The sequence below is a fragment of the Hylobates moloch genome, unplaced genomic scaffold (assembly GCF_009828535.3).
Source record: "Hylobates moloch isolate HMO894 unplaced genomic scaffold, HMol_V3 SCAFFOLD_14, whole genome shotgun sequence".
Taxonomy (NCBI): Eukaryota; Metazoa; Chordata; class Mammalia; order Primates; family Hylobatidae; genus Hylobates; species Hylobates moloch.
The window spans coordinates 71,748,874-71,773,258 of record NW_026652289.1 but is presented as its reverse complement, the minus strand read 5'-3'; the positions used below and the strand labels follow the sequence as shown (position 1 = coordinate 71,773,258).

At 40.8% G+C, this 24,385-nt stretch overlaps 1 protein-coding gene across 4 annotated transcripts in view; it reads right to left on the bottom strand.

The window, feature by feature from the left end:
- ZNF106 (zinc finger protein 106) overlaps positions 1-24,385 on the bottom strand; it is a 73,761-nt gene that overhangs the window by 28,795 nt on the left and 20,581 nt on the right. For 2 of the 4 annotated variants that reach the window (XM_032176022.2, XM_032176023.2), the window contains exons 4-10: positions 15,943-16,143; positions 8,796-10,979; positions 7,099-7,732; positions 5,577-5,646; positions 3,807-3,961; positions 3,167-3,227; positions 1,052-1,393 (exon numbers count right to left, since the gene is read on the bottom strand). In XM_032176022.2, coding sequence (XP_032031913.1) covers positions 1,052-1,393; positions 3,167-3,227; positions 3,807-3,961; positions 5,577-5,646; positions 7,099-7,732; positions 8,796-10,979; positions 15,943-16,143 — 3,647 coding nt within the window. The remainder of the gene's footprint in view (positions 1-1,051; positions 1,394-3,166; positions 3,228-3,806; positions 3,962-5,576; positions 5,647-7,098; positions 7,733-8,795; positions 10,980-15,942; positions 16,144-24,385) is intronic. The other 2 variants (XM_032176024.2, XM_032176025.2) reach the window with 1 other exon arrangement.

The following is a 24,385-nucleotide window of genomic DNA, read 5'->3' as shown; positions in this document are numbered from 1 at the left end:
ATGCTAAGCCAGGCGCAGTGGCTCACATCTGTAATCCGAGCACTTTGGGAGGCCAAGGCAGGTGGATCACTTGAGCCCAGGAGATCAAGACCAGCCTGGGCAACATGGTGAATCCCCATCTCTACAAAAAAATCCCCATCTCTACAAAAAAAAAAATACAAAATACAAAAATTAGCCAGGCATGGTGGCGGGCGTCTGTAGTCCTAGCTCCTCTGGAGGCTGAGGTGGGAGGATCACCTGAGCCCAGGAGGTCAAGCCTGTGGTGAGCTGTGATTATGCCACCACACTCCAGCCTGAGTGACAGAATGAGACTCTGTCTCAATAAATAAATAAGCTATACATTTGATATTAACATGTAGATTAATATTGCAACACAGTACTGGTAGTAAAATCTAGAGTAATTTTTTAGATTTTTTGCTTTTGCTCAGGAAACCACACAATGCCAGTTTGTTGGACTTAATTTTCAAATACAGCACCACTGTGGTAACGCAAACTCCTAACAGGATTTTACATAGCTTAGACGTATTCTCAAATGATAACCAGGTGAAGTGTTATTTTTCGAAAAGAGTGAAAACCCTGGCTATTTCTCAACAGCAAGTTCTTAGTAGATGATTCCAAATCCCATCATGGCCACCTGCCTCTCAAGCTTTTATTAATCCTGGTTTGTATTTGAGATTATATAGACAGTAAGTGCAAAGAAATTCAGAGGATAGACCTTATTTAGAAAATTGGCTGAATTAACTTCAACCCCATTTATTTCACACAAAACAAATTTTGTACTTATCCTAATAAATGGAACCTTGTGGGTGCTAATACAAAGTCAACTCTAACCCTAGATTAGAGGAAATGAAAGAAAATGACTGATATTTAAATTACATTCTCTAAAATATTTTAAAAGAATCCTCCCGTATATATGAAGAGAATTTCAGTGAAAAATGAGTTGTACTTGCTCATTTTAGTTTTAATGAGCAAGTATGGCTTATATCACTCATATAAAAATGCCCCAGTCCCACTACTGGGATGCCCTTAACCCAGAGAAAAGCTTACATACTATTAGCTTCCAGTAATTCCTTGGACACATTGCAGGCAGAGCTTGGTGGCACAGCATTCACATTCTCATCTTGTTCAGGAGACATGGGCTCTTGTTTAATCTGAACTGATGAGTCTGGAGCAGGGACACTGCCATGGGTTTGGAAAGTAGGAGACGTGGTTATTTGAAGAGAGGCTCCAGTGGGTGATGCAGACACATGGGAAGATGGAGGCTCCAGAAAAAGTGGGAAAAAGGAAGTGGGCAGCAGTGCGGCATCAACGGATGTTTGAGATCTACTGTTCCTTCGTTCTCGTGTGAGGCTACAGGGAACCTGGTCTGGGTGCTCAGAAGGTTCATATGTTTCTAGAATGGGAAACGTACATACACAGAAATGCAAAAATGTTATCTGAAAAGTCATTTGTGTCTGAGCTAATTTGTATTTTTAAACATTAGAAAAGAATTATAAATTAATAAGTATATTAGTATAGTCCCTCATAATTCTCCAAAATATGGAGAATATAATCTCTACAACCACCAAGGATACAGACAGAGTAGGCATCAACATTCTTTTTTTTTTTTTTGAGATAGGGTCTCGCTTTGTCACCCAGGCTGCAGTGCAGTGGTGCAAACACTGCTCACTGCGGCCTTGACCTCCTGGACTCAAGCAATTCTCCTGCCTCAGCCTCCCAAGCAGCTGGGATTATAGGCACATGCCACTATGCCCAGCTATTATTGTTATTATTTTTTTGAGACAGAGTCTCACTCTGTCGCCCAGGCTGGAGTGCAGTGGCGCAATCTCGGCTCACTGCAACCTCCGCCTCCCAGGTTCAAGCGATTCTCCTGCCTCAGCGTCCTGAGTAGCTGGGATTACAGGTACACGCCACCATGCCCAGTTAATTTTTGTATTTTTAGTAGAGATGGGGTTTCAGCATGTTGGTCAGGCTGGAATTATTATTATTACTAATAATAATTATTAATAATTTTTGTATTTATTTGTAGAGACAGGGTTTTACCATGTTGCCCAGGCTGGTCTCAAACTCCCGGGCTCAAGGAATCCACCTGCCTCAGACTCCCAAAGTGCTGGGATTACAGGCATAAGCCACTGTGCCTAGCAACATTCCAATTTTTCAAATTTTAAATGACTTATCCAAAGTTACATAGGCTACTAATGGAAGGGTGAAGATTTGAACCCAGGCCTTTTGATTCCTAATCAAAACTCTCTCCATAACATATTGTTTGTTGCTAAACATTTTTGGGATGCACAGTTTACAGACCTTTCTATAGAAGGATGAAACTGGCCAGGCGTGGTGGTTCAGGACTGCAATCCCAACCATTTGGGAGGTCAAGTTAGGAGGACTGCTTGAGCCCAGGAGTTTGGGACTATCCCGGGAAACACTGGGAGATTCCATCTCTATAAAAGCATTATTTTAACTTTTATAACTTTTTAGAATTTTATATAACTTTTTATAACCTTTAAATTTTTACAATTTTAAATTATAATTTTATAAAATTAAAAGTTGAAAATTTTAATAACCAGGCATGGTGACACACATCGGTAGTCCCAGCTACTGGGGGGAGTGAGATGGGAAAATCGCTTGAGCCCAGGAGGTCAAGGCTGCAGTGAGCTGTGATTGTGCCACTGCGCTCCAGCCTGTGTGACAGAGTAAGACCCTGTCTCAAAAAAAAAAACAAAAAAAAAAGGATGAAACCAAGGAGACAGGAGAGAAATAACATGACCTTTTCATGACTACTTTTCATCCCCTCAAAGAGAACAAAATGGTCTGGTGCAGTGGCTCACGCCTGTAATCCCAGCACTTTGGGAGGCTGAGGCGGGCGGATCACCTGAGGTCAGGAGTTTGAGACCAGTCTGGCCAACATGGCGAAACTCTGTCTCTACTAAAAATACAAAATTAGCTGGGAGTGGGGTGGGCACCTGTAATTCCAGCTAATCAAATGCTGAGGCACGAGAATCACTTGAACCTGGGAGGCAGAGGTTGCAGTGAGCAGAGATTGCACCACTGCACTCCAGCCTGGGGGATAGAGCAAGACTCTGTCTCCAAAAAAAAAAAAAAGGCAGAGAAAACAAAAAAGTAACACGCTATAGAGGGCCCAATCCATCAGATGCCCTCTGAATACCTTGTAATCCCTGTAGAATCTGTATTCTATGGGTCCTCAGTGCACTCATCTCCATAGTTATCTAAAAATAAAGTATTTTGTTAAGCATTTTGAAATCCAACTTGTAAGGTCCTCTAGGTCTCCCCATTTTTCTTCTATGTCCTGACCAAAAATCAGAGTGTCTTGACTGCTCTGTGACCCAGCCAGCCGCAGGTTTTCTCCAGCAGGCTTGAACCCTACCTGGGGCCTTGAAGATTCCCAGGCACTGATAAAAGTATCTAGGTTGTTGCCCAAAACACTGAAAGAAATTGGCCCTGGCCCTGAGCCAAATTCCTTAAACCCTCATATAAACTCCACATCCCGCCCCCTGGCTGTGGATATACCTAGGGAGAACGCCCCTTTCTTGCTGTCCCTTGTGGGGACTGCTGCAGCCTACTCTCTAAGTAAGCTCTCCTAATAAATGCTTTGGACTCACCACCCTGGCATTTAGTGCTTCTTTCTTTGGAATCCTAACTGTCCCCCATTAGGCACAGTGTGGGGCACTTCCCTTGTGGAAACTCCCCTGCCATTACTTTTAGGGTGACTCCAGCCATGGGTTTGGCAGGACAAAACATGATTTCAGAGATGATCCATTTTTATTAAATCCTCCACATGCCGTTACCTGCTGCTTGAGCATAAGTAGCCTCTGAACTTCCACATAAGCTGTCTGAAGGGCTGCACGGGCTTGCAGAAGATTGTTATCCATGCACTGCAATGACTTACTAAGTTCTTCCTCCCTTAAAGAAATATTCAGCAGCTGGTCAACCTGAGAACGTTCTGCCAAAAGAAACCATAAGGTTCAGGTTAATACGAGAGATGTCCCTCTCATCACACAGCTCCTCAGAAGACTGAACTATACCCATTATTTAGGATAAGACTTTACGTTCTCCTCAATAGGTCATTGGAAATTCACAAAACATTTAGTCAAGCACAGTGATATCAAAGCTAGGAACCAAAAGTGAGAACTGCTAAGATGGAGGTGTCTCATAAGCTCCATTGTACCATCACATCATTCTGTCTCATCTAATCACCGCCTTCCACCACTACCTTTCCAGGTGAAATCTGTCCCATGCAAACCACCTGTTCTAGGTCTCGTTTCCCGTTCTTCCCTTATCTACCACTGTCTTCACACAGGACTTTTGCTTAGACTGGATTCCGGACCTAGACTGCTTGCACTCTCTTTCCAATCCATGTTTAGTCTGTTAGTTGACTTAAAAATTGTTTTTATTAGAGAAGACTTCCTGAAGAAAATACAGCTTTGAAATAGTACATTTAACTTAGTTTGAATAAAATGTTCTGTGTATGTATTTACCATCATTGTGTTTGTCTGTTTCCTATTCAATATGCCAGGACCTCTCCCTTAAGCTCCACACCCACATATCTAACTACTGACTATGGTATTTCTAGCTAGGTTATCTCAAAGGTCCTTTAAGTCAAAGAATCCCTGAGGGAATTCATCATCTTTCTCTATTCTGAATCTGCTCCTCTCACGGAGTTTTCTAGCTCTACATATGATCCATCTGGTTGGCCCAGCCAGAAATGTGGGTTGTCCCTGACTCCTCCCTTATCCATCACATCCATTCACTCAAGCCTCATCCAATCACTTCCGGGACTAGCCCTTATACTAGAACTGGGTTAGAGTCAAGGAAAAGCAAGAATTACAGAAATACATCAATGAGGGAGCAATGTTAATAACTTCTTTCCATAATTCACTTTAGAAAAGCAACCAAGGAAGGGAGTGTGGAGGTGAGGCAGGGGGGGAAGCAACCAAGATGCCTCAAAAACAGAAAGTGAGAGAAATGGCTATACATGACCAAGAGGGCCAACACGTTTCATACCACTGAAAAGGCTCAAGGAAACTTCCTGGCTTTATATTGTCCAAGTGGTATACTAACCTTGGCTTACAAGTCTATGTGACATCATATATTTCTTCTACAGTTGTAACTGGATGTATTAGGAAATCAAACTTTTCTTTCCTCTTAAGCAAGGCAACAAAAATATCCAAAAAAAGTAAATGGACAATCAGTGTTTGATAAATGATAAGCTATGCTCTGTGTCAAGTTGCACAAACGCTGAACTGCTACAAGAACCTCTTGGGGCTGGGCACGGTGGCTCACACTTGTAATCCCAACACTTTGGGAGGCCAAGATGAGAGGATCACTGGAGCCCAGGAGTTTGAGTCCAGCCTGGGCAATATAGCTAGACCCTGTCTCTACAAAAAAATAAAAAGAATTAGTATAGTGTCACATACCAGTAGTCCTAGCTACTCGGGAGGCTGAGAGAAGAGGATTGCTTGAGCTCAAGAGTTGGAGGTTACCAAAAACCCACCCCTCCAAAAAAAAAAAAAAAAAAAAACACCAACTTCTTTCTCCCAAAATATTCTGCACCATACCTTTTTTTCCTTTAATTTTCCTTCTTTTATTTTTTCTCTCAAGACTTGGGAGTTCAGGAGAAGATCCATCCTGGAGGGATAAAGAAAACTGAATAAAATCCAATGTGTAAAAGCCATTATCCAAGACGAGAAAATCAATTCTAAGATAGCCATACACTGTTCTTCACTACTGCTACCATCTCTAACATGATTGTAGGAGTCTCAAGCACATGGTACCAACTCAAAATTTTAGTTGAATAAACGTATCTGATTAAAAAAAAAAAAAAATCCAGGGTGAAGTGCCTCCTAGCATCCTAGAGGTAGGAAAGCCCATGGAGGTCAGGCAAAGCATTTCAGCATTTCATCTTGGTGTAGTAAGGCACAAGTAGAAGTATAGACAAAGCCAGTAAAAAAAAAAAAAAAAAAAAAAAAAATATATATATATATATATATATATATATATATGATTTATAACTTGGCATAGTTTCTACTTTAAATTTCAGCAAGAAACCTTTACAATAAAAAGCTTAACAGTCCATTAGACAAGCTCTTTGTCATAGGACAATCCCTCAGCTTGAAGTGTATTTTAAGTCATCCAATAACATCCACTACATATAGCATCTAGCTCAAAGGAGCAGAATTGCAATTTGAAGCAAGTCTAAAATTCATGACCTTAACTACTATGCTTATCACCTCAGTATTAAATGAGAGAAGCCCAGCACAGTGACACATGCTTGTAGTCCCCGCTACTTGGGAGGCTGAGGCAGGAGGACTGCTTGAGTGCAGGAGTTCCAGAGCAGTATGGACAACATTGTGAGACCTCATCTCTAATATAAGTTTTAAAATATTATAAAATAAATAAATAAATAATGAAGAGAAGAACTCATTTTTTCACCAGATCCCAGACTGTGTCACTACCAGCAACTCTTTCTTTTCAGAAAGGGATACTGAGAGGGTTAAGCAATATTAGCGGCAGAAATGCCAGAAGAGCAGAAGTGGTATCAGTGAAATAAAAGACTCTTAAAGGCCAGGCTGGGTAACTGAAGGATGAAGGACAGAGTTACACAGACTAAAAATATTTCTATACTCTGCTCATATATATGCACTCTAATAGTATTAAAACCATCTTAGTGTTAAGCCTAGCACTCCTGAATCCAGCAATCATCCATGCCCTACAAGTGCAACAGTAGAACGCCTTTCTTCAGTAGCAGTGCAGAACGCATCTATGAAAACAGATTGGGTTACAGCTGAAGATGTGACTTATCCTTGGTCAGGTGATACAAAGAATCATTGGCTTGGACACTGGTTTTAGATATGACTTCATATTTTCCTGGTACTGTACATTCATATTAGATTACATTTAATTTAGCAGAATTACTCAGTGTAAGAAACTAGTAGGATAAAAGTAAGAACCTCACAATTCTTCTAGAAGTTGAGAGAATCACAATCCCAGATACCCAAGAAAAGCAGTTGAACCTTTTTTCATAAGCAACCAACTTGCCACATGCGATGTTCTACAAAAAGCAGAGGGAATTATACTCACTCCAGTGGCTCTTCGTTTCTTTCTAATACTTTGGCCATCATTTTGTTCAGCACCAGAGGTACAGCTACTATCTGTGGCTGCATCCGCTAAACTGGAGATCGCAAGGGCTGAGGATGCATTTGATGACAGAGAGTTTCCCTCTCCATTACTCTCCTGGGAATTCTGATTCTCTGAAGGTGGTATAGACCTCTCCTGGTTGTTCAAGTCTTTTGCCAAATGCATCAAAGGTATTATATGGTCAGAGGGTAATTGTGCACTGTGTCGCCTTTGGGTAGCAACATTTTCAGCCCTTTCACCTGGTCGGAGGGAGGCAGCCCGAGGTGTCACTTCTTGTTTGAGGTGCATGGTTGCTTTCTGGCTCTGTCCAGCCCTCAATGAGTTACTAGGTGAAACCATCTGCTGGCACTCATTTTCTTTGCCTGTACCTTCCTCACTGAAGAAGCTATACACAGAAGGAGCTCTGTCCATGATCACGCTGCTCTCAGAAAGGCTTCGCTTTCTTGCCAAGCCAGGGGACGAGGAAATGGAAACACCTTCCCACTGGAATCCTTCTAGACTGGACAGATCAGGTTCCCCATCCAAATCTAAGGCTTCTTGTTCATTTTGAACAAGGGGTACCATTTCTATGCCAAACCTTAAGGAAAAAAGAAAAAATGAAAACATAAATTGGATATGGTTGTTGGGAGGCGCATTATTTTTTAATGTGCCAGGCTCTCTCAAGCACTGAGGTTATAAAAAGTAAGGTGGCTCTTGTCTTCAAGGAGCTCACAGTCTAGTAAGTGGAACAGATATAAATATATTATGTTGTGACAAGTACCAGACTAGAGGTTTGTATACAGCTACAATAATATATTTGAGGGAGTAAAAATTAAGTTTTGTTTCATATAGAGCTCTAAATCTATAATACATATAGCATATAATTTTTAAAAGCAAACAAACCAAAACAACAAAAAAAAACCCTTTTACTGAGCATTTACAAGTGCTTTATACTTATAATTTCAAGTGCTACTCACAAGGTGTGGGAAAGGAAAATGGGGGGAAATAAATCCATTATTTCAACAAGTACAGAAATGCCCCTGAAGCCTGGAGAACTGTATCATCATGCAGCAGAGTTATGACTTTCAAGTAGCAAACCTGTGTTGAACCCTGTTTTACCATTCAGAAAAGTCTAGTACCTCAACATAAGATGAACAGCCAAAATATTACACAAGTGCTTAAGAGAAAGCATGTTGTAGTCATAAATATAATGCCCAGAGTACATACAGAAAAGTTAACTATTCGTACGTTCTAAGTAAAAAGTAATGAGAACAGTTATATTTAAAAGTTATAGCATGCATTCCAAAATTAAGATCTAGAAAAAGACACAGATCTATAGCTCTACATTTTTATGCTGTCATTTTCTATCCCATAAAGCGACGGATTTTACCCCTATAAAGTGATGACTTTTTTCCTACGTCACCATCTTGTTTCTCAAGTAGGTGTGCTTCCATTTTAACCTGCACTCTCTGCTAGGAAATACTTTATTCCATCTGTCATAGAGTATCAGTCACTATTTGATATTAAATCAAGACATCTACAACAGATATTGTTGGCAAACATTTAATTAAATGAAACACGTAGAATTCTCTTGATCAGGGTCAAAGGGTTACTTTAAAAGAAAAGTGAGGAAAAAAAAGACACCGAAAAGCAGCACACACCTGGGTAAACCTTTGCCCAGCTCTTGCTTTTTCTTGGTTACTTGCTGAATGACCTGTTCCCAGTTGACATTTCTCCGAGATGCATTTAGAATCTGCCGTAGGGTTGGCTTGAGCCCAGACTCCTTCTCTGTCTCACTCTTTCGGTGACCGCTAATATTGCGAATGCGGCGGGCACTATTGAGGTTTGGCTCAGGAAGGTGTACTCCAGTTTTGCTCTTCAAACTAATGTGCCGGGTTAGATCCCTCTGAAGTGAGGCAGGAAAGCCAAGCTTACTTAGCTCAGGCAGGAGAGGGCCCGAGGGCTGACTGATGTCACTTTTTTGAAGCTCTGCATCCAAGCTAGTACTCTCAAAGCCTTCTGTTTCATAAGATACATGAGATTTAATAGAGTCATCAACCTGTGCATCTTCTAGAGAGGTTTTCAAGTCTAGCAATAAGCCAGGGTGTGGACTGGCTGCAGATGTCATTTGTAATTCAGATTCTTTCTGGCGAACTGTGGAATTACATGGGGAAGTGGATAGTTCTCTAGAAGTCTTCAGGATTCGGTCATCCTCCTCTTTCTCATCAGCAGTTCGAGCGCTGCCGGATAACAATTCTGTAGTTGCAGAACCTAGGGTTCCAATTTTTGTTCCATGCTTTTCCGTGTCAGATGTCTCTCCATCACTTTCATCTTCTAGTGCGTGCACTTGAAACTTAATTTTCAAAGACCCTTTTTCAGATTCTTCTACATTTCTACTTGCTTTTGCATAGTTCCTGGTCCTTTTAGAAGTGCTAAGAAGTGGATTTTGCAATGACTCATGACACTGTAGCACCTCTTTGGCCTTTCGTAAAGTATCATTTAAATTATCACCAGATTGCTTTTGAGAGCCAAATGTACTTTTATTCCCTTTTAAAACATGAGGACGTGAACTATGCAGTTTGGATATGCAAGGACCATGGTTATCTTCCGCAGTGGGCTTGTTCGAGGGATTTGAGTGTTCTCCAGGGGAAAAAAAATTCGTTTTGGTGTTTTTTGAGATATTCTTTGGATCTTGCTTTTGAGAAAATGATTTAGTGCCTGGACATGGAAGGAGTGGGGATTTCAATGATGCCATTTTATTTGGTGTATGCTCTTGTTCAGGTTTTTCTGCAATGGGGCACTGTCTCACCACCTCGAAGGAAGCAGCAGAATCAGAAGAGGCCTCGTGATTAAGAGATCCAGTATGTATTTCTTTTTGTGTTTTCTGTGTTGGGGAATTACGTGTTTCATCAGTTTGGGGCTCCTGTATTCCTGTAGTTATCAAGCTAAAATCAAAGAGAGGTTTCTCTATCATTTCTGACTTGTTACCAGTGACGTCTTTCAATCCCGACTGTAAATCCAGAGTCTTCTGAGAAGGGTAAGGTGTCCAGCGATGAGGCTTTTCCCTTGCCGCACTGCCATTCTTTCCACTAACTTTGGAAGTAGCAGTGTCTGTTTGTTTAGTGGTTTGGCTTTCCGGCTGCTCAAAATTGAAGTCGAGTAAGCCTTCTGAAGGAAATTTATCACTTGTAAATCCTTCAGAAGGACCTCTATATGTGGCAACTGTACCAAGTTTGTCATTTTCTTGCCGCTGCCAATTATATCTGTCGTGACTGTATTTGTTTGACTTATTAGATTTCTTGTTCCATAGCATAGTCATGTCTTCCATTTGACAGTTAGAATTTCTGTTTCTGCCTGGTTGAAATTTGTCTCCAGAGCCACTGTAATTCCAATTATTTGTACTACGTACACTGGATTTCCAGTTTCCGTTACTGTTGTTCATATGCCAACTGGAAAAGCCACCTGTTCCTTCAGAAAGCCAACTGGAATTTCTTCCTGTACCATTATGACTCCAATCTACTGTTCCACTATTTGAAAGCCAACCACCTCCAGAATTACTATGGTTGTGAAACCAAGTTGAGGAGCCTCCTGCAACACCCTTATGCCACCCAGAACGTCCTCTTGATCCACCGCCATTCCTCAAAGAATGTGGAAAGCTGTTTTTCCTAGTATGATTAAAGCCATCTTTTTCCCACTTCCAATCCCGCTGTGGAGGTCCACGATGATGCCATGCAGGCTGACTGTAACTCTCTCTGTCTTGGTAAGGAATTCGGTCTTCTCGTCTCCACTGGGGTCGTCTATCATCAGAGTTTATTTCTTGGTTGATATTGGAAGGTTCATCTTGTCTGGAAGAAAAACAGTTTTTCATTAGCAATTTAAAGGAATTCCTATGCTACCTTGAAAGGCATAACCCACCAAACTTCCCTTGTACTTTCCTCCCGTTACTTAGAATATGTAACCAAGTCTAGTTTTATGTCTAATAGTGGTTGTTTTCATATCTTTAAATGATATATTTAAATATATATTCCTCAACTTATTAATTTAAAAATTAAACATTTTAAATTATTTAAATTTCAAGTAATTACAACCATCTCCCCCATCACTCAGAAATATTAAAAATTTGGCACATTTGGCCAGGTGTGGTGGCTCACATCTATAATTCCAGCACTTTGAGAGGCTGAGGCGGGCAGATCACTTGAGGTCAGGAGTCCAAGACCAACATGGCCAACATGGAGAAACCCCATCTCTACTAAAAATACAAAAATTAGCCAGGCGTAGTGGAGCACGCCTGTAACCCCAGCTATTCGGGAGGCTGAGGAATGAGAATCACTTGAACCCAGGAGGCGGAGGTTGCAGTGAGCTGAGATCATGCCATTGCACTGCAGCCTGGGTAACAGAGCGAGACTGTCTCAAACAAACAAACAAAAATTTGGCATATTTACATTCTCCTCCCTTTCTTGGTCCTGTTTTTCTTGGCAGGTTCTGAGATTTTGTCCCTATCATCCAATTATTATTTTTGTATTATGCAGCTTTTTTGGAAAGAGAACAAGTATATTTTATAGCTATAGTTATCTTTTTTTTTTGAGACAGAGTCTTGCACTGTTGGCCAGGCTGGCGTGCAGTGGCACAATCTCAGGTCACTGCAACCTCTGTCTCCCAGGCTCAAGCAATTCTCCTGCCTCAGACTCCCGAGTACCTGGGATTACAGGCATGTGCCATCACGCCCAGATAATTTTTGTATTTTTAGTAGAGACAGGGTTTCACCATGTTGGCCAGGCTGGTCTCAAACTCCCGACCTCAGGTAATCCACCCACTGCGGCCTCCCAAAGTGCTGGGATTACAGGGGTACAAGCATGAGCCACTGCGCCTGGCCTAGTTATCATATTTAGTACAATTTTATGTTCAGCTGCCCTTAATACCATGATTTTTCCAGTTGTAGGTTCTTTCTGAAAAACTCATTTCTTAACCTGTTTTAAATAAGATGATACTCTGCATGGTTATTTTTATTAATAAACACTTTGTCCAGTACCCATTCAATAACTGTTAGTGGTATAAGAAGACTTTTATGTACAGTTCCGGTTTGTGAAGGGCTTAGAACCTAGCTGAGACAGTAAGGTCACAAACAGGAGGAAAATAGCATATACCAAACAAGTAGTAACCATAATATGTGCTATAAGGAGCTTCATGAGCCAGAGGTTTTTATAAAGAAGCTACAGCTGTTTCACGTGTTCATGTCAGATGAGGAGTGCACAGAAACATGAATAAGCTTCAGTAAGCATCACAGCAATAGGTGTAAAAACCATTTTCTTCTACAAACTGCCTATGGTGTGCATGGGCATGGTGCTTAGCATGTGGTAAGTACTCAAAATACTGAGTAGCTAGTTAAAATTTACTGAGTACCTAAGTGTCAGGCATTTAATGCTAAGCACCTTATATAGATTATCTCAGTTTTTATAATCCTGAGGCAAGTTTTTTTTTTTTTTTTTTTTTTTTTTTGGAGATGGAGTCTCACTTTGTCACCCAGGCTGGAGTGCCATGGCACGATCTCAGCTCACTGCAACCTCTGCCTCTCGAGTTCAAGCGATTCTACTGCCTCAGCCTCTTGAGTAGCTGGGATTACAGGTGCCTGCCACCACGCCTGGCTAATTTTTGTATTTTTAGTAGAGACGGGGTTCCACCATGTTGGCCAGGCTGGTCTTGAACTCCTGACCTCGTGATCCGCCCGCCTCAGCCTCCCAAAGTGCTGGAATTACAGGCATGGCAAGTATTCTTATTATTCTTACTTTATAGATGAGAAATTGAGCAGTAGACAGGTTATATAACTTGCCTAGAATAAGACAGCCAGAAAGTAGTAGAGCAGAGATTTAAACCTTGGCAGTCTGACTCTAGCCAGAGTTTATACTCCTAACCATAGGCCTTCATAGAATCAACATCTCAAAACAAAGTTTCCACATTTAAGATCCTTCCTCTGACCTTGAGTTAAAAATCTTAAACTCAATACTGACTTTAATTGGCTTTAAAGGCTTTCAATGTCTACGATATTTTGGACACAAATTGCAACTTCTTCCTTTTTCACAAGACGGAATTTAAAAGTCTATCTAGAAGTTCAAACATCCACTCATATTATATAAATTACAATCATTTCTAAACAGGAGACTCTGTTCAGAAAGTAACAAGTATTATTACATGCCGTAGCAGAATTTTTTTATAACCATTAACCAAACTGCCTTTATCTTTTGATTCTATGCAACATGCAACTTCTGGCATCCAAGGAGACCACTGACTCAGCTATACTGATATGATCAGAAATGGGAGAATTGGGGGATAAATAAATCACAAAGTAGAATTCCTAGATCATCATGAATTGGCTAGATTCAGAAGATAGGAGCATTCGGCTAAACCCATAGACCAGAAAGAATAACCTAAGTTAAAAATTCATGAAGGAAAAAAGAAAAAAAAAAAAACCTCCTGAAGAAGTAGATGATTTTGGCCAGGTGTGGTGGCTCATGCCTGTAATCTCAGCACTTTGGGAGGCCAAGGCGGGTGGATCACTTGAGCCCAGAAGTTCGAGGCCAGGCTGGGCAACATGGCTAAACCCCATCTCTACCAAAAATAAAAATTAAAAAAAAAATTAGCTAGGCATGGTGGTGATGCATGCCTGTAGTCCCAGCTTCTCGGGAGGCTGAGATGGGAGGACTGTTGGAGCCTAGAAAGTTGAGGCTGCAGTGAGGTGTCATCGTGCCACTGCACTCAAGCCTGGGTGACAGACTGACACCCTGATTAAAAAAAAAAAAAAAAAAAAGAAGTAGATGATTTTATAAATAGGTCACCAAGGAGGCACATCAAAAGACTCAAAAAACAGTAACTATGATACAAATGTCTAATCTATTCTGACTTGATGTTTAATAGAAGTTAGTCTCCCAGAGGCTCCAACTGCCTAAAGCAGGAGAAAGTAAACTGCAACTATATTAAAAGTAATGAAAATGTCATCTGAAGGACTAAGCTACTAAATGATTTAAGAATCATGTTGTTTGAGCGTCCCTTATCTGAAATGCTTGCGACCAGAAACGTTTTGCATTTCAAACTGCTTTGGATTTTGTAATATTTTTGCATATACATAATGGGATATTACGGGAATGGGACCCAAGTCTAAAAATAAAATTCATTTATGTTTCATATAAGCCTTTTATACACAGTCTGAAGATAATTTTAGGTAATATTTTAAATAATTTTGTAAAATGAAATGAGGTATGGAATTTTCCACTGATGGCCACATGTTGGCACTCAAAAGTTTTGGATTTTGGTGCATTTTCAGATTTTGGATTAGGGATGGTCGTCCTTTATTGATATTTTAAGACGAAGAAAGTCTCCTTCAAGGACTTGTTCAAAAAACTTTTTTTTAATTTTAATTTTTTGTTGCTGTCGTTACATAGATAAGGGCTTCCTATGTTGCCCAGGCTGGTCTTGAAGCCCAGGCCTCGTCTCCTCACGCACCAGGACAATAGGCCTGAGCCACCGTGCCTCCCAGCAAAAAAACTTTTAACATACAGAGTAAAAACGACTTCCTTTTTATAGTCAAGCCTCTAACTAAAAAGGAGGTACAGACCAGGTATAACTAGTATTCAAGAAGAATCTTTAAATTTTTATTTTAGAATCTGAAATGATTCTCTTCATGTTCTGGGACTTAAAAAATTATCCCACCTCATAAGTGCTTCTCTCTCTCTTTCCCTCACATGGAAAATTTCTACCTCATTAATTAAACTCTTTTTAACAAATTTTATAATTAAACTCTTTAGACCAGAAAGCAGTAAGATAAAAACATAAATGCCTAATACCTGAATGTATCAACGTAGGTATGAAATTATGCAGTACAAATTAGAAAATTTATATTGCTTAAATGATCCTGACACTATCAAAAAAATTTATTCAATAAAGCACTGTGGTAGTCACTGGGGATTCAAAGACAAAAAGATAAATCAAATTTGGCAGAAGCACCACGTTAATTCATACCAGTCAAAAAATATTTTCCTAAGAAATGTTATTTGGCAATAAGACTATACTATATACCATAGACTATACTGTTATTTTGGCAATAAGACTATACTATATACTATACAATTTATACAATGAAGCTTATACTCTAACACCTTTCCACTAGAAAATTTAAACACCAAATAAAAACTTATTGGTATTCAAAAGATTTGGATACTGGCCAGGTACGGTGGCTCATGCCTGTAATCCCAGCACTTTGGGAGGCTGAGGTGGGCAGACTGCTTGAGGTCAGGAGTTTGAGACCAGCCTGGCTAATGGGGTTAAACCCCGTCTCTACTAAAAGTACAAAAAAAAAATTAGCCAGGCATGGTGGCAGGCATCTGTAATCCCAGCTACTCAGGAGGCTGAGGCAGGAGAATTACTTGAACCCAGGAGGCAGAGGTTACAATGAGCCAAGATCACACCACTGCACTCCAGTCTGGGTGGGTGACAGAGTGAGACTCCATCTTAAAAAAAAAAAAAAAAAAAAAGATTTGGATACCAATAAAGCCATTCTCAACATAGTTACCAACATGGCAAAAATTTCAGATATGTAGCTACAGCTTATGTAGGAACTATACTGAGTTTGCTTGTTTAAGAAGATATTACAGTAGTTCAAGAAAACATTCCATTGCCCTTTGATTAATAAGACAACAACCTCAAGCTAAACTTTATACCTAAGTTTAAATGCTATGGGCTGAACAGTACAAAGATATAAAATGTATTCTTTGCTGTGTTCTGTTATAGATAGGCTTTAAAAAAAAAACAATTACTTACCGATTTTGTTCTTTCCTTTGTTTTATTAACTGAACGAGTTCCTTGTCAAAATAATCTTCTTCCTCTTCCTCTCCTTTTCCATCATCTTCTCTTTCCTGGGCATCAACGTTATCTTTGTGCAACTGGCCAGAAATGTGCTTTGCATATGCAGAAAGACCCACTTCTGTGACCCCGCACACTCGGCACTCATGACTAATGTCCCTAGGGAAAGAGGGAGATGAGGGACATTCAATTCTCCCCACTGGCATGGCACACTCACCAGATCTGTTATCGTTTCCTCTGAAGGACACTGCACACTTTGGCACAGTGAAAAATTAGTGCTAATTAATTTCAATGCTCCTTTCATCACTTTTAATAATAAGTTTGTTTATAAGTTACTTTTGAAATGAGTTTAAGATTCTTTTCCAGCAATCAAGAGGCAATACACTTCAGATAAATGTCGTTTAGGAGGAGAAATCTTCTTGAATTGCTGTACTTAAAATCTTGTCAGAGGAAACATGGTGAAAGGGGAGGCAGGGCAGGGGGCTCAGAGCAAGCAGAAGTTGCTCTGGAGCACACCCATGGTGCCAGCTGCACTCAGAAGGCCTGGTGACAGCGCTTACATTTAATCTTCAGTCTAGAGCTTTCTTCCAGTGAAAGTTAAGGGGTGGAAACAAGAGTAGGTGGCGCAGCCAATCCCAAGTGGGTAACTAAATCGGAACAGCTGGAGCTCTGCCTGGAATGTGAGGATTCCGGACCCCAGGAGGAGTCCAGGCAAACTTTTTTGGTCTGGATGATACATGTGATCTACATTCTGCTTCAGAAGGGCTTATTTTAAAGGGAATGGAAAGCATTTCAGTTGTAGGAAGTTAACAGCTGTGCCAAGCAAATGTGTTTTCTCAAGTTTCAGAAAATGCTACAGTTCAGAGAGATGCAAAACCAGGTTTTTAGTTAAACTAGGCAGACTTTTTTGCTTTGTTTTGTTTTTCTACTTTACATACTTCATGGCAAATCTCACGTAGCCAGTCTTCAAAAGCCAAAGTCTTGAATCAGTGTCCAGAGCTGTAGCAGATCAATAATTAAACTGCTTTTTAGCTTCTGGAAATCCCTTGACTGGGTCAGCTGACTATGCAGTCATTTATGAGAAACATCTGAACACCATAGTTACAAGACAGCAGTATCCATTCAACAATCCAAATTGGCTTAACTATGTATCATGTGTCTTGGATTTAGACTAGTTATATTTTTGCACTTCCTATGCCAATCTATTAAAAAAAAAAACCCAACAATCCAAAAAGACATGCCGTCTTTGTCCAGACAGAAACACATACACACACATGCACCTCTGTTCCATCTCTCCCTCACAGATACCTAACTAGACATAGGCAGAATTTACATCAATCAGAAGAGACCCTCAAAACTGGGCACTTCATTTACTAGAAGACAGTTACTGTTACAGATCACCTGAATATTCATTCAAGGAAAAAAAAAAAAGGCCGGGCTTGGTGGCTCACGCCTGTAATCCCAGCACTTGGGGAGGCCAAGGCAGGCAGATCATGAGGTCAGCAGTTTGAGACCAGCCTGACCAAAATGGTGAAACCCCCATCTCTACTAAAAATACAAAAATTAGCCTGGTGTGGTGGTGCGCACCTATATTCCCAGCTATTCAGGAGGCTGAGGCAGGAGAATTGCTTGAATCCAGAAGGCAAAGGTTGCAGTGAGCCGAGATTACACCACTGCACTCCAGCCTGGGAGACACAGCGAGATGCCATCTCAAAAAAAAAACAAAAGAAAAAAAAAAACACCTTACCAAAATACAGCTAAATTCTAGGCATGCTGTTTTCTGGTAAGGTGTTTTCTTTTTTTTTTTTTTTAAATGAATATTCAGGTGACCTGTAACAGAAACTGTCTTCTAGTAAATACTTAGCATAGTCACTCTTGTTTAGGGTGACAGAGTCTAAACACTCAAACAATGCCCAGTAAGTTTAAAAAAACAACATTGTTCCTTATTTTGTAAGGATCATGGAGAAGAGCTCAGAAAAACAGAAAATTTGCAAGTTTTCACTGTTTTTTTACTCTGCAACCTCAAATACCGACATTTTTAAGATTCATTTTAAGGTGCTCTGACCAGGTTACCTAAAAATATCAATATCTGATTACCCAGAATATCAATATTCTAATTCCACAGGTACTTAAATACATTATTTTTACTGAGGGTTTTCAACTGCACTTACTACATTTATACACTTAAAGAATAATCTTCGGCCAGGCGTGGTGGCTCACACCTGTAATCCCAGCACTTTGGGAGGCTGAGGCGGGTGCGATCACCTGAGGTCAGGAGTTTGAGACCACCCCAGCCAACCTGGTAAAACCCCGTCTCTACTAAAAATACAAAAATTAGCCAGGCATGGTGGTGAGCACCTGTAATCCCAGCTACTCAGGAGGCTGAGGCAGGAGAATCACTTGAACCCAGGAGGCGGAGGTTGTAGTGAGCAGAGATCACACCACTGCACTCCAGCCTGGGCGACAGAGTGAGACTCCGTCTCAAAAAAAAAAAAACGAAAAGTAAAAAAGAAAAAAGAATAATCTCAACTTTCTCCAGTTTACCAGGGATACCGATACTTTTCTCTCAAGCAATTAAACTGATGGTAGCTCATTCCAACTGAACGTTAATAACAAGCTGTTTCTCAGAGCAACACACAAAGAAGTTAATTATATAAATCTATCACAATGGGCAGCATCAGAACAGTCTGAGGACTATAACAAATCTATAATATCTCATTTACACTATAAACATTCCAATCAACTCAATTTTCCAGTTAGAAAACCTTTTTGTCGGCCGGGCGCAGTGGTTCAAGCCTGTAATCTCAGCACTTTGGGAGGCCGAGGTGGGTGGATCACGAGGTCAGGACTTCAAGACCAGCCTGGCCAATATGGTAAACCCCATCTCTACTAAAAAAAATACAAAAATTAGCCGGGCATGGTGGCACGCGCCTGTAATCCTAGCTACTCAGGAGGCGGAGGCAGGAGAATCGCTCGAACCTGGGAGGTGGAGGTTGCAGTGAGCCGAGATCACTCCACTGCACTCCAGCCTGGGTGACAGAGTGAGACTTGGTCTCAAAAAAAAAGAAAATATTTTTGTCTTAAAACTCTCTAAAACTATGGAAAATATCTTAGCCTACTTTTCTACCTAAAAGCTCATAGAATGCTAAACTGAATATTGCAGTACCAGGGACATCTTTCAATCGGGGACTTTAGTATAATCCCTAAAAAGTATTTTAAAATAAAATCCCTGATTTTATCCTTACTTCTAAAATGCAGAGAATCTGTCTAATGCTCAAACTATCAAAACCCCTCGCTCTTAAAAGACACAACTAGAAAGCAATACTGACTTTCCAAAATATTAAGGAATGTTGTATAAAGTAGGCAGAACTTAACTGTTAAAAATAAACATCCATAATCGTAAACCTACACACCCTGCAACCCCCAAAGCACAAACATATGTTGGATTCTTAACAGTGGAACATTTTCAAACCATTTTGCAATCCTAGTGAGAAAGAATATAACCAGAGTTCCAAAATTATTTGACAGAGAACAAATCAGAGACCCTGTCCAGAAGGGCGTACGCAATAAGTGCAGTATAAAAGTTAACACTAGCTGGGTGCCAATGCCTGTAATCCCAGCACTTTGGGAGGCCAAGACGGGCAGATCACCTGAGGTCAGGAGTTCAAGACCAGCCTGACCAACATGGAGAAACCCCGTCTCTACTAAAAATACAAAATTAGCCGGGTGTGGTGGCGCATGCCTGTAATCCCAACTACTCAGGAGGCTGAGGCAGGAGAATCGCTTGAACCCGGGAGGTAGAGGTTGCGGTGAGCCGAGATTGCACCATTGCACTCTAGCCTGGGCAACAAGAGCAAAACTCCATCTCAAAAAAAAAAAAAATTTAACACTAAAAATAATTTTTCAAAAACCAAATCCCTAACATTTTTCTTATAAATAAAATCCAGTTTAAAATAGAAACTTTGCAAGAAACTTCAAAAAAAAACTTTATAAGAAACTTCAAAAGTGTGTAGGGGTAATATGGTTACCTCCACACACATCTGCGTTTTCAGATGTGGTTATACTACCCTGTTCTTTCTCTATGTAGCCATATCTTCTGAAAATTCAAGTGTGTGTGGAGTAAGCATATTACCTCTGTTCTCTACACAACAGGCATACATGCTTCAACATATAGTGTTTGGGAAACCATGTTTTAAAAGCCTAATAGCAAATTAATATTTTAATGATGTTACTTGATAATTATTTATTAACAATCAGTTAAAATACTATACTGTGTAAATAAATAAAATAATCATGGGGGAAATGTACAGCTTTGCTCCTTGGCTAGCAAAGGCAATAATTTTCCTTAGGGCATTTAAAGGAGGGCCTAAATTAGCTTCATCCTGTTACCACACAATTTCCTCTCATGTGTGAAACACAAAGTCTTAAGATACTCTCTCCATAAGCTTTTCTTTATTAAGCTTGCTCTAACTACCCGACAACAGCTGCTGAATAAATAAAGGTTTGTGCCGTTTTAATAGTCTCTATCTGGAGATGTTACTTACAGCCCACACATCTGAAGAAGTATATTAGGAAAAAATAGAGAAATGTTTCACATGTCCACAGCCACGAACCAAGTAAGACCAGTTACTTATTGCTTATTCAAGCTTGCATGCAAAGCCTAAATAACACGTACTTTGCAATTCTTAACCAGATCACAACCAAAACCTGTAGACACAACTATAAAGAGAAAAAGAAAGTCTCAGTGTCAGAAACCTAGTGGTTAAAAATGAAATCCAGAGGAAATAATCACAAACCCAGAATAACATGGTAAAGAAATAATGACTGATAATTATTTGTCCCTGTGGTACAAGCTGTGAAGACGGTCCTTACAGTAAATGTTCCAAGTCAGTAAACAATTTTTGAGATTCTATGGGGTTTTCTATAATTTTGTAAGCTGTTTTTTCTTGCTACCCGTTTGTCTTCTCTCTTATATGTAACATAATTTGTTAGGGTCAGGAACACCATATCCAATATGTGAGTAAATAAGTACTAAAGGCTATCCTCTAAAGAAAATGAGTTAGGAGCCGGGCGCGGTGGCTCAAGCCTGTAATCCCAGCACTTTGGGAGGCTGAGGCGGGCGGATCACGAGGTCAGGAGATCGAGACCATCCTGGCTAACACGGTGAAACCCCGTCTCTACTAAAAACACAAAATTAGCCGGGCGTGTTGGCAGGCGCCTGTATTCCCAGCTACTCGGGAGGCTGAGGCAGGAGAATGGCGTGAACCCAGGAGGTGGAGGTTGCGGTGAGCCGAGATCGCGCCACTGCACTCCAGCCTGGGGGACAGAGAAAGACTCCGTCTCAAAAAAAAAAAAAAAAGAAAATGAGTTAGGGTGCAAAACCTGACATTCCTATTGGCAGCTCAGGGAGGCTTTTAGTGCCTTTTTCCTAATTATTGTACTGTGATCCAAATAATTAAAAATGGTAGATAAAATCTCCATAGCACAGTGTAGTTGTATGGGTGGAAAAGAACACATTATAGAACAAAACATAAATGACAATGTGGTTCGTTATGTTAACATCACAAAACAAAATGTGTATCTATAAATATAAATGTATAGGCTGGGCGCAGTGGCTCATGCCTGTAATCCCAGCACTTTGGGAGGCCAAGGCAGGTGGATCACCTGAGGTCAGGAGTTCGAGACCAGCCTGGTCAACATAGCGAAACCCAGTTTCTACTAAAAGTACAAAAAATTAGCCAGGTGTGGTTGTGCGTGCCTGTAATCCCAGCTACTTGGGAGGCTGAGGCAGGAGACTCACTTGAACCCAGCAGGCGGAGGTTGCAGTGAGCCGAGATCGCACCATTGCATTCCAGCTTGGGCTACAAGTGTGAAACTCTGTCTCAATAAGTAAATAAATAAATAAGTATGTAAATACATAGAAAGAGGTCTGGATAGGATATACAGCAACCATTGAGTCTCCTCTAAGAAATAGGATTTAGAGGGGAAAGGGGGGTGGGGTGGAGAGAAGACTTTTACTTTTTAAACAATTTTTTATGATTCTATATTGATTATAAACATGAGTCTTATGTGACGAAACTTGGTTTTGTTTTGAGACAGGGTTTCACTGTCGCCCAGGCTGGAGTGCAGTGGCATGATCATAGCTCACTGCAGCCTCAAACTCCTGGGCTCAAGGGATCCTTCTGCCTCAGCCTCCTTAGTAGCTGGACTACAGTGCAACCCACCACAACTGGCTTTTTTTTTTTTTTTTTTTTTTTTGTAGAGACAGGGGTCCCACTATGTTCCCCAGGTTGGTCTTGAACTCCTGGGCTCAAGTGATGCTCCTGTCTTAGCCTCCCAAAGTGCTGGGATTATAGGCATGACCACCGCATCTGGCCCAAACTTTTAAAAATGTTTTAAATGGCTGATTAGTGATGTCCGAAATAAATGAGGCATTAATCTTTGAATGCAATGGGCTTCTCTCCTACAGACTAGATTTACTGACCTCGTTTGTTTTGTTTAATGATATAGTGCATATGGGTTGGGTGGCAGGTAAGTAACCCATAATAAAATGAACTCTAGAAGGAAGTCTGTTAAAAATGGGATTTTTTTTTTTTTTTTTTTTTTTTGAGGCAGAGTCTCGCTCTGTCGCCCAGGCTGGAGTGCAGTGGCACAATCTCGGCTCACTGCAAGCTCTGCCTCCCCGGTTCACGCCATTCTCCTGCCTCAGCCTCTCCGAGTAGCTGGGACTACAGGCGCCCGCCACCACGCCCGGCTAATTTTTTGTATTTTTAGTAGAGACGGGGTTTCACCGTGGTCTCGATCTCCTGACCTCGTGATTCACCCGCCTCGGCCTCCCAAAGTGCCGGGATTACAAGCGTGAGCCACCGCGCCCGGCCGAAAATGGGATTTTTAAGTAAAATACTCCACATAATCAAAAGTCGACTGCATTTCATAGATTTTGAATGTTAATGAGGTAGAGATCATATATATTCAAGGTATTATGATAAGGGCTTCTGGCCACGGAGACTGGCTCATGCCTGTAGTCTCACCACTTTGGAAGGCAGAGGTAGGAGGATCACCTAGAGCCCAGGAATTCAAGACCACCCTGAGCAACAGAGTGGAACCCTGTCTTTACAAAAAATAAAGGCCAAATGAAAGACAGAGTGGAATCCCGTCTTTACAAAAAATAAAAGCCAAAAATAAAAGCCAAAAGGGTGTGATGGCACACACCTGTAGTTCCAGCTATACAGTAAGCTGAGGTGGGAGGATTGTTTGAGCCCAGGAGTTCGAGGTTGCAGTCAGCTGTGATCATGCCATGGCACCTCAGCCTGGTGACAGAGTGAGTGAGACCCTGTCTCAAAAAAGTATATATTAAAAATAATAAGGGCTCCCCATACTAAATGTGAGTGACAGTCTCCTTTATATTGCTGCTAAGACTTAACCTTCACACAATAAGAGACTGGGGGCAGGGAAAAATTCCACTAATAGGCTAAAGAGATGCTGAAAGTTTAATAACACATTAATTTGCCCACAGAATCTTAAACTGTAGGTCATAAAAAAATAAATTTCAAATGACCTAGGTTGACATCCTGATCAAAACTTGTAACTATTGGCCGGCCACGGTGCTCACGCCTGTAATCCGTTGGGAGGCCAAGGTGGGAAGATCACAGGCTTAGGAGTTCGAGATCAGTCTGACCAACATGGTGAAACCCCATCTCTACTAAAATTTCTAAAATTAGCCGGGCGTAGTGGCGCACACCTGTAATCCCAGCTACTCAGGAGGGTGAAGCAGGAGAATCGCTTGAATCCGGGAAGCAGAGGTTGCAGTGAGCCGAGATGGCACCACTGCACTCTAACCTGGGCAACAGAGTGAGACTCCATCTCAAAAAAAAAAAAAAAAAAACCACAAACTTGTAATTATTATTCATGGGATAAGATATAATTCCTATTTCCTAGGTTCCCAATGTTTCTCCATCTATCCTGTTTCCAAACTTCAAATTGACAGAAGTCAAATACATCAAAAAAGAAATCACAAATAGACAAAAGACATGGAATATACACATACGCTACTTTTTTTTTTTTTTTTTTTTGAGACAGGGTCTGGCTCTGTCACCAGGCTGGAGTGTGGTGGTGTGATCTTGGCTCACTGCAACCTCCACCTCCCAGGCTCAAGCATCCTCCCACCTCAGGCTGATGAATAGCTGGGACTACAGGCACACATCACCATGCCCAGCTAATTTTGGGGGTTTTTTGTGGGGCAGGGGATAGAGATAAGTGATATGGCTTGGCTGTGTCCCCACTCAAATCTCACCTTGAATTGCAATAATCCTCACATGTTAAGGGTAGGGCCAGGTGGAGATAACTGAATCATAGGGGCAGTTTCCCCCATACTGTTCTCATGGTAGTGAATAAGTCTCAG